The 14,392-nt window shown below is 43.0% G+C and overlaps 1 protein-coding gene across 1 annotated transcript; it reads right to left on the bottom strand.

Annotated features, from left to right (window-relative positions):
• Positions 1-338: 338 nt before the first annotated feature.
• Positions 339-14,251, bottom strand: SLC30A2 (solute carrier family 30 member 2). The gene is given in 12 exon segments (XM_042440299.1): positions 339-812; positions 1,140-1,274; positions 1,950-2,055; positions 2,942-3,101; positions 3,228-3,385; positions 5,131-5,273; positions 7,530-7,556; positions 7,559-7,582; positions 7,585-7,623; positions 7,626-7,646; positions 7,649-7,740; positions 13,702-14,251. Coding segments are annotated over 12 exon segments (1,110 nt in total). The 5' UTR covers positions 13,761-14,251; the 3' UTR covers positions 339-666.
• Positions 14,252-14,392: the final 141 nt, after the last annotated feature.

Below are 14,392 nucleotides of genomic sequence, written 5' to 3'. Positions count from 1 at the left end.
AAAGGGTCGCGGCATTAGGAAGGTTGGGAACTACTGGGCTAGGGTCTCTTATAGCAGGGGCCCTTTCACACTACACTAACCCTCCATCCTATGGAATCCTGAGAATTGTATTCTGGTCAGGCAATGGAGCACACTACAGCTGAGAACCACAAATGCTCCTCTTTACATTGCAAATCCCAGGACTCCATAGAATGGAACCATGGCATTTAAATTGGAATCATAATGCTAGAATTTTAAAAAAAAATTATTTAGTGTGGATGTGTTTTATTTGGGGATATGTTTGGACTCAGAATCCCAACTCTCATAGAGGAGATCCTCTACATTAAACAGACACCATAGCCAAGTCCATAAATAGGCAGATATCTCCTGCAGCTTCATTTTAGGTTCTTTAAAAAGTACATTTAGGAAAGGAGGAAGGGACTAGCAAACACATAAAAAGGAGAGAGAAAAGAAAAGAGAAAGGAAGAGGAGGAGGAATGAGACAGTGGTTCTTTGCTTGGCTCCCAAACAAACTAGGAACAGTTTGTTTCAGGCTCCAAGTGAGTTTTTTGGCTGCAAGGGACCCAAAAGTCAGGTCCCATTGGCAGAAATTCTGAGGTAGCAGCTTAGAAAGGATGGGAGATCCGTCCATAGGTTGCTCATTGACCTTCCCAGGGGTACAAAGGGTCAGTCAGAAGGGCTCTGGCACTCTCGGCAGTCTTTCATGTCCTCGGAGTAATTCTCTATCTGGATGGTCGTGGTGTGGAAATTGAAAGCTCGCTGCAGCCTAGAACTTGCTTCCTTTAAGACAGTCTGTGCATCTGCGTCTGCATCTGGGATGGAAAACAACAAGAGTGGGGCAAAGGAAAACACCATCCATTTGAACCACCAGGAACGAGAAAGTATGTTGGGATACATATTCATTCATTGGTTACATTTTTATCCCACATTACAGCTAAAATGCTTCCCAGAGAAGCTCAAAAAGATCATCCATCTAAAAAAACAGGCTGACTGGTGAAATCTGAGAGTTGGGGGCCAAAAAAAAAAAGGGGGGGGAAGTAAGAAAGAAAAGAAGTTTTCCAAACTCTGTACCAGGTCTAGAATTCAGGACAGTAGTTTCCCACCCCCCAAAAGTCAGCCCAGCCTCAAATGTAACTTACTGATCGCAATGTGGACTGACAATACAGGCTGAGACACCGTGAGAGCCCAGATATGGAGACTGTGAAGGGCTTTCACCCCATTTATGGACAACAGGATCGTCTTCACATTGTTAAAATCCACACCTTTGGGGGTACCTATGGAAGAACAAAACGTTGTTTTAAAAACAAAAGGACACAGAAACAAAATGCAGAAGTACCAAGCTAAGACAAACCACAATTGAAGGATGGTAAGTGGAATTTAAAATGGCTTGGTTCTCAGCAAGACTGAGTGAGGCCCAAGATATTTTAGTGCTTGACATGCAGGACAAGACAAACTCCTCCATTCCATTCCCAAACAGATGATGATATGAGATAATAAAATTACTATTTGCTTTATTTTTACTATGTATAGACCATAGCTTCATCCAAAAAAGATGCCAAGCTTGTAAACTGGGGGGGGGGGGGGATCAGATATTTGGTGCAACAAGAACAGCACCAAATGTTCACCAAGTGAAGCATATAAAAACTATTTCAACCAGGTAGAAAATACAAAGTCAAGCATATTATTATGGGGCAGATTATTCCCTTGGGCCTATTATTATCCAGCTCAGTCCCTCGGAATGGAATTCTAAGGAAAATAAATTGAAATTAATGACTTCCTGCATTTTCAAGCCGATCATATGTTGCTTTGGCACAGAATACCTCTTCCATTGTACTCTGTGCCCCCAATCCTCCCACAGATTCAAGGCTATTCTGATCTACTTTATTTGTAGTCCAGCTTTATTTCTACATTCTTAGGTGGATTCGCCCCACACTTCCAGATGGACTTGCCTTCCATGAGCACCAGAACAACATCTCGGAGTATGCTCAAAGTTGTTGCAAGGACTAGGATGGAAAACAAGAAGGTGCAGATGGGATCCACATATTTGTATTCTGGCTGGAAGGATAAAAATACAGATGATGAGTTGTCTCTCACTTTATGGATTAAATCCCTTTTCTGCAATACACCAGGGCTGGCATCTGAGGCAGTACATATTGGGGGTCAGCAGCAATGACAGCTTCCACACCTTTCAACTGTTCTGATTTGTCAGGGACAGACCCATTAATCATCTGCCATCCCTCTTTTTCAGCTTCTTTTAGTGTCCCAATTTCTTTCTCTTCTCCCCACTTTCCTCCTTTGTCCTCAGCTCGCTCAGTTGCTGCAAAATGAGTTCAACATGCAATAGCAGTTTACACTCAGTTAACTCAGTGGAAGACAGGAGAGGAGGGCATGAAATGTTGCCATTCCTAGTTCACTTAGGCAAAAGCAAAGTGCTGCAGGCTCTCCTAGTTTACCTGTTCTTCCTCATTAATAACTTTTGGCACCTTAACCACACTCTCATGTTGCTCTGTCACATTTGTCCTGCTTTTCATCAGTGAAATGTTGAAAGGCATGAGCTTCCCAGTTGTTTCACCTATATTCCCCAGCTGTTCTTGTCTTCCATGCCACACAACCCACCCTAGACCACTAAAGTAGCTTGCTGTCTCCACATGCAGAGCGGACATTGTCTCATTCTCAGTGCAGAAGTTGCCTTTTGACTCAACTTCTCAATGTGGAGCAAAGACGGGATGTCCTCCTGTCATAAAGTGACTTCACAGAAGGAACGACTTTATCCTTTGTTAAAATACAATTGTAATATAACGTTATACCTTTGTTGCTGGGGAAATGAGTTTATTACAAGTAATTAGTTATTTGGAAATGATAATGATGGCCATGTCCTCATCCCATCTGTAGGAGCCTACTTTATCCTTGAGTTAAAATTCCTCCCTGACTGTGTCCTTACTTTGAAATAAATGATGTAGGCTGCTATCAAGACTCCAATGCTCTGCAGAAGATCCCCAACCACATGGATGAAGGCAGCTCGGACGCTGGTGTTCTGCATTCCCTCACCATGACTGTGATGGCTGTGACCATGTCCTGACTGGTGGAGGGCGATTCCCATTCTATAGGAAGAGATGAAGAGAGATTGGGAGAGGTACCAAAGGAAAACCACAGAAATCTTCACCTCCTTTTGCATTCTGTACCCACTGAAATGAGACAACCCAGGCCATTCTGCATCAATTACATACATGATGTTCACTGCCACAGCACAACCAGAGGTGATAAGCATGGCAGTCCCTTCTATTTCGTAGTCACCAGAGAGGAGCCGTTGCACTGCTAAGTAGACCAAGACACCTGTCACCACCCAGATAGACAACACGGACAAGAGGGCTCCCAAGATTTCTGCAAAGCCAAGAACATTAGGTTGGGTGTCAGAGGCTGAAATAGCAAGTACTGCCTAACAGACTCTTTCTAAATGCATTTATTCTGGGGTTCCTGTGTGTCCTGTTTTATGGGAGATGTCTCCTATTTGGAAAATTAAAATATGCTTTATATCCAATGTCCTGTGGTCCTCATATTCCTTCAGATGGTGAGAGCAGCCACCAGGTACACACCCAGCAGAGCAAGACCAAGCATTATATTCACACCTATTCTATTACATATCAAATGCAAGGGTCTGCAAGCTGAGAGTGTGGTGGCCAGCCCAGTGTTTGCTTTTCCTCCTTTCAAGCTTGGTGCTTATGAGTAATCTTCGTACCTCATGATGGCTGATCAGCCACTATGAGTTTTGTTTGTGTTTTAAGGTTTCTGTGAGATATGAGATCTCCTTATACAGGGCTGTCTCACATGCTCTCAGCCATTCTTGTGCCATCATGCCAAAACTGCTAGTTTGTGTATATGTGCTTTGAAGCCACCTGTTGACTAATGGAGACCCCATGAATTTCAAAGGGTGGTTTTTTGTTTTTTTTTGTCAAGGAATACTCAGAGGTGGTTTCGCTAGTTTCCGCTTCTGAAAAGTAGCCTACAGCACCTGGTATTCATTGGCAGTCTCCCATCCAAATACTAAGTAGGGCTGACCACAAGATAAGATGGGATCTGTTAGTGCTCATAGCACTAACAGAAAATGCAGGAATAATGTGTGTATGTGTGTAAAATATATTTGGGGTGGAGTGGATGATAGATTGCAAGTACAGAAAAGGCTTATCTATTTCATTAGGCAGACCTATGTTTAGCTAGATAAATCAGACAGTTGGGGTTAATTGTGAAGTGCAAGTACAGGTGAAATTATCTATTTTGTTAAGAAAGTAGATTTATATTTTGAAAAGAAGTACAGATGGACAAATTGGGGCAGTGCAGCCTCTTGAAGAACAATGATATTCATCATGCACCTTTACATACCCTCTGACTGTCCCAATTTGACAAGGAGTAGGATGAGAGAGGATTAATCAGGCCTGTTCCTGCTAAATCAGAAGGTACAGATCTGCTTGCTGCCCAAAGGCCACACTTTCCCCAGCCCAACATACATACTGTAGATACTCAACTATAAGTCGACCTCATGTATAAGTCGAGGGCAGGTTTGGGGGCCAAAATTATGGATTTTTATATGACTAGTGGATAAGTCGAGGGTAAAACTTAGCGGCATGTAGTAAAGGATCTAAATGATGAAGCAAAGGAAAACAGTGCCAAAAGAACTTATAGAATCATAGAATCATAAAATCATAGTTGGAAGAGACCGCACAGACCATCCAGTCCAACCCCATTCTGCCATGCAGGAAATCCAAGCATCCCCGACAACGCTAGCCTCTGCTTAAAGACCTCCAAGGAAGAACTCCATTACACTCCCGGGAGTGTGTTCCACTTACAAAATTCCAGCAGACATAACTTTGAACTCATTTTAAATGGCTGGATGATGAATGAGAGAATAGAGGGAAGTGAGTGCTTCCAGGACAAATTACATTCTTTTTTTCCCACCAAGGGATGTTCCCTTTTTAAAAAATGAGGGTTAAAGTACAGTACTACATTGAACCATGGATAAGTCAATGCAGGATTTTTGAGTCAATTTTTTAACCTAAATTTTTAGACTTATACATGAGTATATACAGTATTTGAAAGAAATCATGATAGCAATAGTTTGCAAAGCCTAAATACCTCTCGATGCCAGCCAAAATTCATGGTTTTGGTTGGAGGCCTTGATGACATCCAGAGAGAGAAAAGGCTGATCATCATGCTGGCAAAGTCAGTCAGGAGATGGGCAGCATCTGTCATGATGGCCAAGCTATGGGCAATGTATCCCCCTGAAGAATGCGGTGGTACAGAGAAAAATGACAAAGGGCAGAGGGACCACACAGCAGTACATACAGCATTTCTCATCTTCTTGTATCAAAATTCCACCAAAGAGTGCAAGTTTGGTAAGAACACATTTCTACGCCTAGTCTTGTACTTTCTATGGTAGATTTCTACAGACACAAAGTTTGAAATCAACCAAAACTGTTGTTGTTTATATTTACATCTTGCCACTTCCTAAAATTGGAGCTCAAGACAGCTTACTATTTAATGACAATGACTATGACAATACAGCTAAAACAATACAAAAAGTGGACATAAATTATCACAGTTTTAACACTTACAGGTTGAGTTTCCTTATCAAGAATTCCAAAATCTGAAACTTTCAAAATCATCACATAGTGGCTGAGCTACAACACTTTTGCTTTCTGCTTTCCATACAAAACTTTGTTTCATCACAAACTTATTAAAATATTGAGTATAAAATTACCTTCATCTATGTGTATAGGAGTATATTGACAAACAATATTCATGTTTAGACTTGGCTCCCATTTCCAGGTCTCTCATTATGTATATGCAAATATGGCAATACAAAAGATCCATAATCCAATACGCTTCTGCTCTCCAAACACTGCATAGAATCACAGAGTTGGAAGAGACCACAAGGGCCATTCAGTCCAACCCTGCCAGCAGGAACTCTCAATGAAAGCATCCCTGACAAATGACCATCCAGCCTTGTTTAAAGACCTCTAAGGAAGGAGACTCACCACACCCGGGAAAGGAGTGTATTCCACTGTTGAACAGCCTTTACTGTCAGGAAGTTCCTCCTAAGTTTGAGGTGGAATCTCTTTTCCTGTAGCTTGCATCCATTGTTTGGATCCTAGTCTCTGGAGCAGCAGAAAACAACTTGACTCCCTCCTCAAATGGCAAATTTCAACACTTCTTTTCTGTCTCTGTGACAACATTTCAATTCAACCAGTCCAGCAATCCCGCAGTCTTGGTTTTACTTTGACCTCTTCTCTGTCGTGTATCCCTCAGATCCAGACCACAGCCAAGGTTTTGTAGATTCTTTTTGTACAATATTGCCAAAATTCGACCATATCGCTCTGCCTCTACTGCCAAGATCCTGGTCCATGCCCTAGTGATCTCATGACTTGATTACTGTAACGTCCTCCTGACTGGGCTTCCTCTTTCTCACCTCGTCCTTTAATCTCTGTCCAGCATTCAGCTGCACGCATTATCACTCCACCACCACTATGACCACATCTCTCCTGTGTTGGCATCCCTTCACTGGCTCCCCTCCTTTCCATATCAGTATAAGCTTCTGCTGTTGACGTTTAAAGCCCTCCATGGACTGGCCCCTCCTACTTATCAGACCTTCTTTCTCCTCACCTTCCCCTCGGGCCCTCCGTTCTGGTAGTCAAGGCGCCTGTCTCAGCCACAGGATTTCCCTGCCCCATCCCGGATTCGCCCCTTTTCACTTGCTGCCCTCACTCTGGAACCTTCTTCCCCACCACAGAAGAGCCATCACTTCTTTAACCAGCTTCAAAACGAGTTGAAAACCATCCTATCAGAGAAGCCTTCCCAGGCATCGCATAATTGTCGCTTTCTATCTGATGTTCTGTTGTTGGCTGTTTTACAAACCATTCCTGTATTGCTATGCACTGTATATATTATCCTACTTGAGAGTAGGTATTTTCCCTGGGAAATGATTAACCATCCATTATGAAGCCAACCCCTCCTCCAGTCCATCTGCCTGGTCCAGGCCTGGAGGTAGAGAGGAACTGCTGGACTCTATCCTTTCCCTCCACCACTCCCTTCTCCTTCTGTGTCATGTCTTTTTAGATTGTAAGCCCGAGGGCAGGGAACCGTCTAACTAAAAGATTGCATGTACAGTGCTGTGTAAATTTACAGCGCTTCATAAAAAAGGTTAATAATAATAATAAATAAGGGAGACTCAACCTGTCTCAAATATGTAAATCCATGTCTATGCCTCAGGTGGGTCAGTATGGTGAGGAGAAGGTTTACCCATCCTTTCCTCGCCACACTACATTGCTACATGCATGGAATTAAAACAAACAAATCAATGAGCTATGTAGTGACACTCACATTGCAAGTGGTTGCAGTGCTAAGAAGAGTGTACTATGTAATATCTTTTTCACTCACTGTATCTAAAGGCTGAGCTCCGCCAGGAGGACTCCAGCTCTGCTCTGAAGCTCAGTCTGATAGCAGACAGTCAGGAAACAGTGCTAGCGCTAGGAGTCTACCCACAACTTCCCCTGTCATGAAGATCAACAGATGACAGAGGCAAGATACAGCTCCTTCGAGCTTTCTCTTTCTCTGCATCGTAGCCATTGCTGAAGCCCAGCTGGAATGGCAATGCAGTGCCCTGTCAGGTTCAGCTCGATAGAGGTGAGGTCTCGGACGTAGCCGACCACAGAACCATTGCATTTCTTCCCAGGGATTCCTAAGTAAGACCTGCATCACAAAAGGGCAGCTTCAAAAATCAAGAAAACACATTCAGGGGTAGCCATGTTGGCCATATGGCAAAGTATAGTAACATACCAAACCTCAAAACAGGGATACCTTTATGGGCCAAAAATACACAAAATACATGATGCACACTTTTGAAGCGCACAGGCTTCTCATCAGGCAAAGTGCTAAGAATCATAACGGAGAAATATATATATTAAATGATAGTGTTAATCAGAGGCTTGGTTTTCTCAGGTGTGTTGGTGTTCTTTGGAGGGATATCTATTCAAGTGGGTCCCCCTCCTTCTACATTGGCATATTTTACAAAAGAACTTTTCCTAATGCAAAACCATAGAGCAGGGGTAGCAACCTGCGGCCCGGCAAGGCCTTGGACCGGCCCCAGCCGGTCCTGCCGCCGATTGCCACTGGAGCCTTTGGCCTCTCGTGTGAGGGTGTGGGGCCTTTGGCCTATCAGGAGAGGCGGCCAGGGGGCAAGCGGCAGGCAAGGGGGGCAATTGTCTATGAAACCTCTGAAACATGCATTTATATTACATTTTTTTTAAAAATCAGCAAATTTTTGGGTGTCTCATTCATTTTTAAAAAAGTGTCCTTCATTTGAAAATTTTGTCCCACATTTGTCCCAGTTTATTTATTTATTTAATTTTTTAAAAAATTATTTAATTATGTATTTTTGGTTTCGGCCCCCCCATTGTCTGAGGGACAGCAACCGGCCCTCGGCTCAAAAAGGTTGCCTACCCCTGCCATAGAGCTTCTCTTAGAGATTCAACATTCTCTGCTTACAAAAGGGCTGTGGTCTCACAAAGGATGGTACGTCTGGGATCTCAAAATAGTACATTTTGTATTGCTAAGGGATTCAGATTTTATCTCCTGGACTTTGGAATGCTTTGTTCCCCGTGCCATAAGGCCAGAAGAAAGGACAATCCATTTGCATAGCTATTCCTGTAAAAACAACACATCAGCAGCACCTTGAGAAAATGCAAAACTGGGGCCAAAATCACATTTAATTTTTGTTCCTCCTGAAAGATTCTTAACACCTTTGCCTGATGAAGAAGCCAGTGGAACTTCAAAAGCTGGCATCACATATTTTGTACATTTTGGTTGGCTGATTAAAGATGTCACTATTTGTGGATTTGGACTCAGAGGAGGCTAGTGACATTAAAAAAAACCATAGGAGCAATCTTCTATCATCCATACTTTTTTATATCCTTACATTCATAGAGTTTCCCCCATACATCTAGCATGTCTTGGTGCGTCTTTAAAAACGCGAACCTGCCATACTTACACTTGGTTATTCTATCATATACATGTATATTTCTATCAATACAGGTAGAGTATATAAGTGTATCATATACACTTATAACAATATACAATTTAATTCAATTTTAGTCTATAAAACCAACAATTGCAAGCTACCCCATTCATCACTTTAGAATTTCAAATTTTCCATTGTCTACAAATCTAGTTGTGTTTTTCTCTTAAAAAGACAGGTTAGCTTGTCTAATTCTACCATGTCTATTAATTCATTACCCATCTTGGATTAATGGGATTGTTTATTTTCCAGTTTTGGCATATATCATTCTGGCGCCACGACATAAAATATTATTTTGCTATTTGACAATTGGTTTCCTCCTCATTATCCCGAGACATGCAGATTGATATTTAGATTCATGAGCATCACATCCTCGCTCCCAGCTACTCTGAATCCACATTTGACTTTAAAATGAAGCTTAAACCCTGAGGCCCACTAAACTCATGCAAAATAAACATTTGGGGAAGAAAAAAATAAAGCAGCGCCTCTAAGACTAACTTGTTTATTTTAGCATGAATTCTTGTACATCAACCAACTTCTAAACACACTGGTGGAGTTAATATTAAACCTCGTAGTTACCTAGTTGTTGGATGGGATCAGAGCATAGCATACAGGTGGCAAAAAGTCTTAAGCTTGGCTAAAATCTTTCTCTTCACTGTACTGCAAGAATTATGACATGTATGTATTGAGAAATGTATAGTGTTGCATACCTGATACAGGTTCAGCCCCCGTATCTGAAATGCATGGGACCGAAAGTGTTTCGGATTTTGGGTTGTTGTTGTTGTTAATTTTGCATATATAATGGAGATCTCTTGGAGATGGGACCCAGTCTAAACATGGTGTTCATTATGTCAAATGGATGGGGAGCCCCTGAAGCTGTTCCAACACCAAAATCCCTCAAAAACCAACTGACAACAGATATAACATCTGATACAAAATGTAATTGTTATCTAATGGCTGGAGTTCATGGAAACAGGAGTCCAAGAGCATCTGGAGCAGTGTTGCCAATTTCCGGGAATTCCTCAGAATCCGGGGAATTTAATTACGTAATTCCTTTCCAGAGATTTTGACTGAATATAATAATAAAAATATTCGGGGATTCGGGATTTGGTGGACATTCGGGGAATATCGTCAAGACTTGTGGGCAACACTGATCTGGAGGGTCCCAACCCTGATGTTCAAAAGATTTTGAGTCTTGTAACAAAGACCAAAATATCACCCTTCAGTCTCCATTATGATTCACATGAAACATATAGAGATCCCCAAACCCTTCCTTTTAAGAGCTAATTTTCCCTGATGGCTATCTTTTCTCCGGTCTATGAACCTGTTCCAGTTTATCTACAAACTCCCTAAGAATGATCCCTTGAAATGGACAAGGTTTTCTAGATGAGGTCTGGCTGGTACAGATTAGAGGAGAACACTTGCTTCCAGTGACTTGGGCACAGTGATCCTATTTATTCATGACGTATCAACTAGCCATAGCCTTCTTTATCAGATGACAATGTAAGCGGCTAGAAGTCAAGGCCCTTTTCCTACATTTTGAGACAGGGTTGTTCAGACATTGTGTCATTTGGGGCTGAATGTTGAGACTCCCATCCCCAAGAGATCTTATTGTGTATATGAAAAATTTTTTAAAAAAACAACTCTGAAATCCCACACACTTTTGGTCCCAAGCATTTCGGAACGGGGGACTCAACCTGTATCAAGTATGCAACACCGATACATGTCTTTCAATATACATGTTAGCCCTACCTAGAGCAGGCCCTCTGGAACAATGGGATTGAACCACACTTAACCTATTGTTGTTGTGTGCCTCCATGTCATTTTTTATCAATAGCGACCCAAAAGTAAACTTGTCGTAGGGTTTTACTTGGCAAGTTTCTTCAGAGGGGGTTTGCCCAAGCCACCCTCTGAGGTGAGAGAGTGTGACTTGTCCAAGGTCACCAGTGGGTTTTTATGCATGAACGGGCAATTGAACCCTGATCTCCAGAATCATAGTCCAACGCTCAATCTACTACACCACGCTGGGGAGGGACAGGTGTGTCTATTCACACACCTTCTGGAAGATATTTTAATATACAGAACTCTGTGTACCTGTGTGCGTGTTAAATTTAAAATATTTGAAGGGTTGGCGATCCTCAAGGTTGGTGTATGGAGCCTCTGGTAGCAGAAACTGGCCTAGGAGAAGGAAACACACAATATACTGTACACGACTTGAGCTGACGTACTACACTTCCCTTTTCCTCTTTTTATGGGCACCCAAGTGTGCTGGGCGGAGAGAAAATTCCACATCTCCAAAATTGGCATCGACTTAAACATAGAATAAATGTACATGCACTAGGCTTAACCTCTTTACTATCAAGATTCAAGGAGTAAATGTAAATAGAAAGGCAGAACTCCCATGACCAGAGCAGACCTGAAGAAGATTCGGTTTGGGGTTACAATCCTAGAATCAGGCCACAAGGCCACTCTGGCTGGAAGATTCGGGCAGCTGCCATCTCTTAGATGATATTAATACTAATCATAATATTTCTTACCCTCCCTCCCTATGGATCAAGGTAGGAAGCAACAACCGATTAAAGGCACAGCATTAGTTGAAACAAAAGTGGGCAGGCATGGGAAGTGGTTTAAGATTTGGACTATGCTCTTTGAAAAATGTAAATCATTTGAGTCCTAGCTTTCTCATCATATAACAAGCCAACGTATTCCTTTATTTGTTGTTGTTTTTGTGTTTTCACGTCAACACTGACTTAGAATCAAAGAATCACAGAGTTGAAAGAGACCACAAGGGCCATCCAGTCCAGTCCCCTGGCAGGCAGGAACTCACATTCAAGCACCCCTGACAGACTTGTCAACCCTATTAGTATTATTATTATTTATATTATTATTATAATTTTATTATTATTATTATATTATTATTAGGCTTTACTTATAAAGCTTTTGTACATTTACACACACAAGAATAGGGTTACAGAGAGGATGGCTTGTGCAGTGTATTGGTGTAGGACTCTCCAGAACAGGTTTCAAATCCCCACTCCACTCTGGAGTCCCAGTCAGTGACCTCAGACAAGTCACACTCTCTCAGCCTTAGGGAAAGCCAATGGCAAACCTCCTCTGAACAAATCGTGCCAAGAAAGCCCCATGACAGGTTTGCTTTTGTGTCCCGTAAGCCAGAAACAACTTGAAAGCACACAACAACCATTGTAGTGGTTTCTTGGCCAGATTTATTCACACTTCTGTTGTTTTGGACTACAACTTCCGCAATCGCTCACTATTGGCTATGCAGGATGGTGCCAGTCAGAGTTTTGTAAGCCAAAGCATCCAAAGCTTTAATGCATCCCTTTTCCCAAACCAAAATGTTGAGCTTTCTTTTTTCAAGGCATTTATGTCCATTTCATGCTCCATTACACGAGAGGAAGGCTTTACACTTAGTTAAACTGGAATGACCATCAGCAGGCATATGCTCTCATCCCACTCTCTGCTGACAAAAGAGCAAAAACCACACTTTGTACTCACGCAACGTACAACATCTGTACACAGTCTCTCTCTGTCGGGTTGAAAGGATCTGACGGTGACTTAGGGTGCATCTGCACTGTAGAAATAATGCAGTTTGACACCACTTTAACAGCCACGACTCCATCCTACAGAATCCTAGGAGTTGTAGTTTTATGATCCACTAGTACTCTTTGGCAGAGAAGGCTACAGACCTTCAAGAACATCCAAGCAATGATACCTTTATTGGACCAACCAAAATGCACAATATGCATGTTGCAAGCTTTTGAAGCTCCACTTGAAACACTGCCAATCTTAGAATTCCTTACAATGGAGCTACAGCATTTAAAGTAGTGTCAAACTCCACTTATTTCTACAGTGTAGATGCACCCTGTAACTATCCACATAATAGGGTTTCTTGCAAACCGGCTGGTCCAAATCCTTTGTGTGCCTTTGTGGGGAGACAGAATCCAGAAACCTGGAGGTGCCCAATGGTGCAGGGATGATGGGCACTGAAGTCCCCAAAGGAACTTTTCCCAATTTCCAGAGTCCAAAGGCAGGCATGTTGGCTGGGGGATTCTGGGAGGGGTAGTCTCTGGCAAGGATAATGGGCACTAAAGTCCTCAAAGGATCTTTTCTCAAGTTCCAAAGGCATGCATGCTGGCTGGGGGATTCTGGGAGAGATAGTCTCAAAGCCTCCAATTGCCTTTGTGTGGAGACAGAACCCAAAAACCTGGAGGGTGCCCAATGGTGCAGGGATGATGGGCACTGAACTCCCCAAAGGAACTTTCCCCCCAAGTTCCAAAAGCATGCATGCTGGGTGGGGGATTCTGGGAGGGGTAGTCTCCAAGGCTTCAATATCCTTTGTGGGGAGACAGAACCCAAAAACATGGAGGATACCCAATGGTACAGGAATAATGGACATTGAAGCCCCAAAAGGAACTTTTCCCCAAGTTCCAAAGGCATGCATTGTTGACTGGGGGATTCTGGGAGAGGTAGTCTCAAAGGTCCCAACAGCCTCTGTGGAAAGTGAGAATCCACAAAAACCTGGAGGGTGCCCAGTGGTGCAGGGATGATGGGCCTTGCAATGCCCCCAGCTCAGTGGAGGAAGGGAAAGGAGAAAGAAGCCCCATTCTCCCTGTTACCTGTTCTCCAAGCTGTTGAGAAGGTGGCTTTTCTCGGCTTCTCCGGGCCTCCTTTCCATCCTTGGCAGTTCCAGGTGAGTCCCAGACAGGTGAGTCCCAGACAGGTGAGCCTTACAAGGGAGCCCTGGACCAGCTCCCTGGAACTCCCCGATCGCCCTGCGGCTCTGCTTTCCCTGGCTCTCCAATGGCCCTTGCAGCTCTTTTCTGGCTGCTTCAGCTCCTGCCAAAGGCCAGCTTTGCTCTCAGCTGCCTCTTCTTATCTCGGGTGGAAACGCAGCCGATTCGTGCGCAAAAAGAGCTGGAGGCGGCTGCAAAGCCCTCTCTGCATCTCCATCCTCCAAGGAAGGATCTCCATCCCAGGCCTTCCTTGCCTTGCCTTTTGCCTCCTCCTCAAAGCCAGCTGACACTCTCCTGGTTTGGGTTTCCAAACTTTCACTTGGAAACTTTCACTTTTCACAATGGAATGTTCTTTTCATTGTTGGGATTGTGGAACTGGTTTTTTTTTAGACTTGCATTTTGCATGTTTTCTAGCATTTCAGCTTGGACTGTTTTAGATTTGTAAGCCGCCTGGAGTCCCTGGACTGGGAGGAAGGTGGGATATCAATAATAATAATACAGTGGTACCTCGGGATACGAAATACCCAGGTTACGAAATTTCCGGGATACGAAAAAATCCCATAGGAAATAATTG

The sequence above is a fragment of the Sceloporus undulatus genome, chromosome 9 (assembly GCF_019175285.1).
Source record: "Sceloporus undulatus isolate JIND9_A2432 ecotype Alabama chromosome 9, SceUnd_v1.1, whole genome shotgun sequence".
Taxonomy (NCBI): Eukaryota; Metazoa; Chordata; class Lepidosauria; order Squamata; family Phrynosomatidae; genus Sceloporus; species Sceloporus undulatus.
The sequence above is the reverse complement of the archived record's forward strand: the minus strand, read 5'-3'. Positions and strand labels throughout refer to the sequence as shown.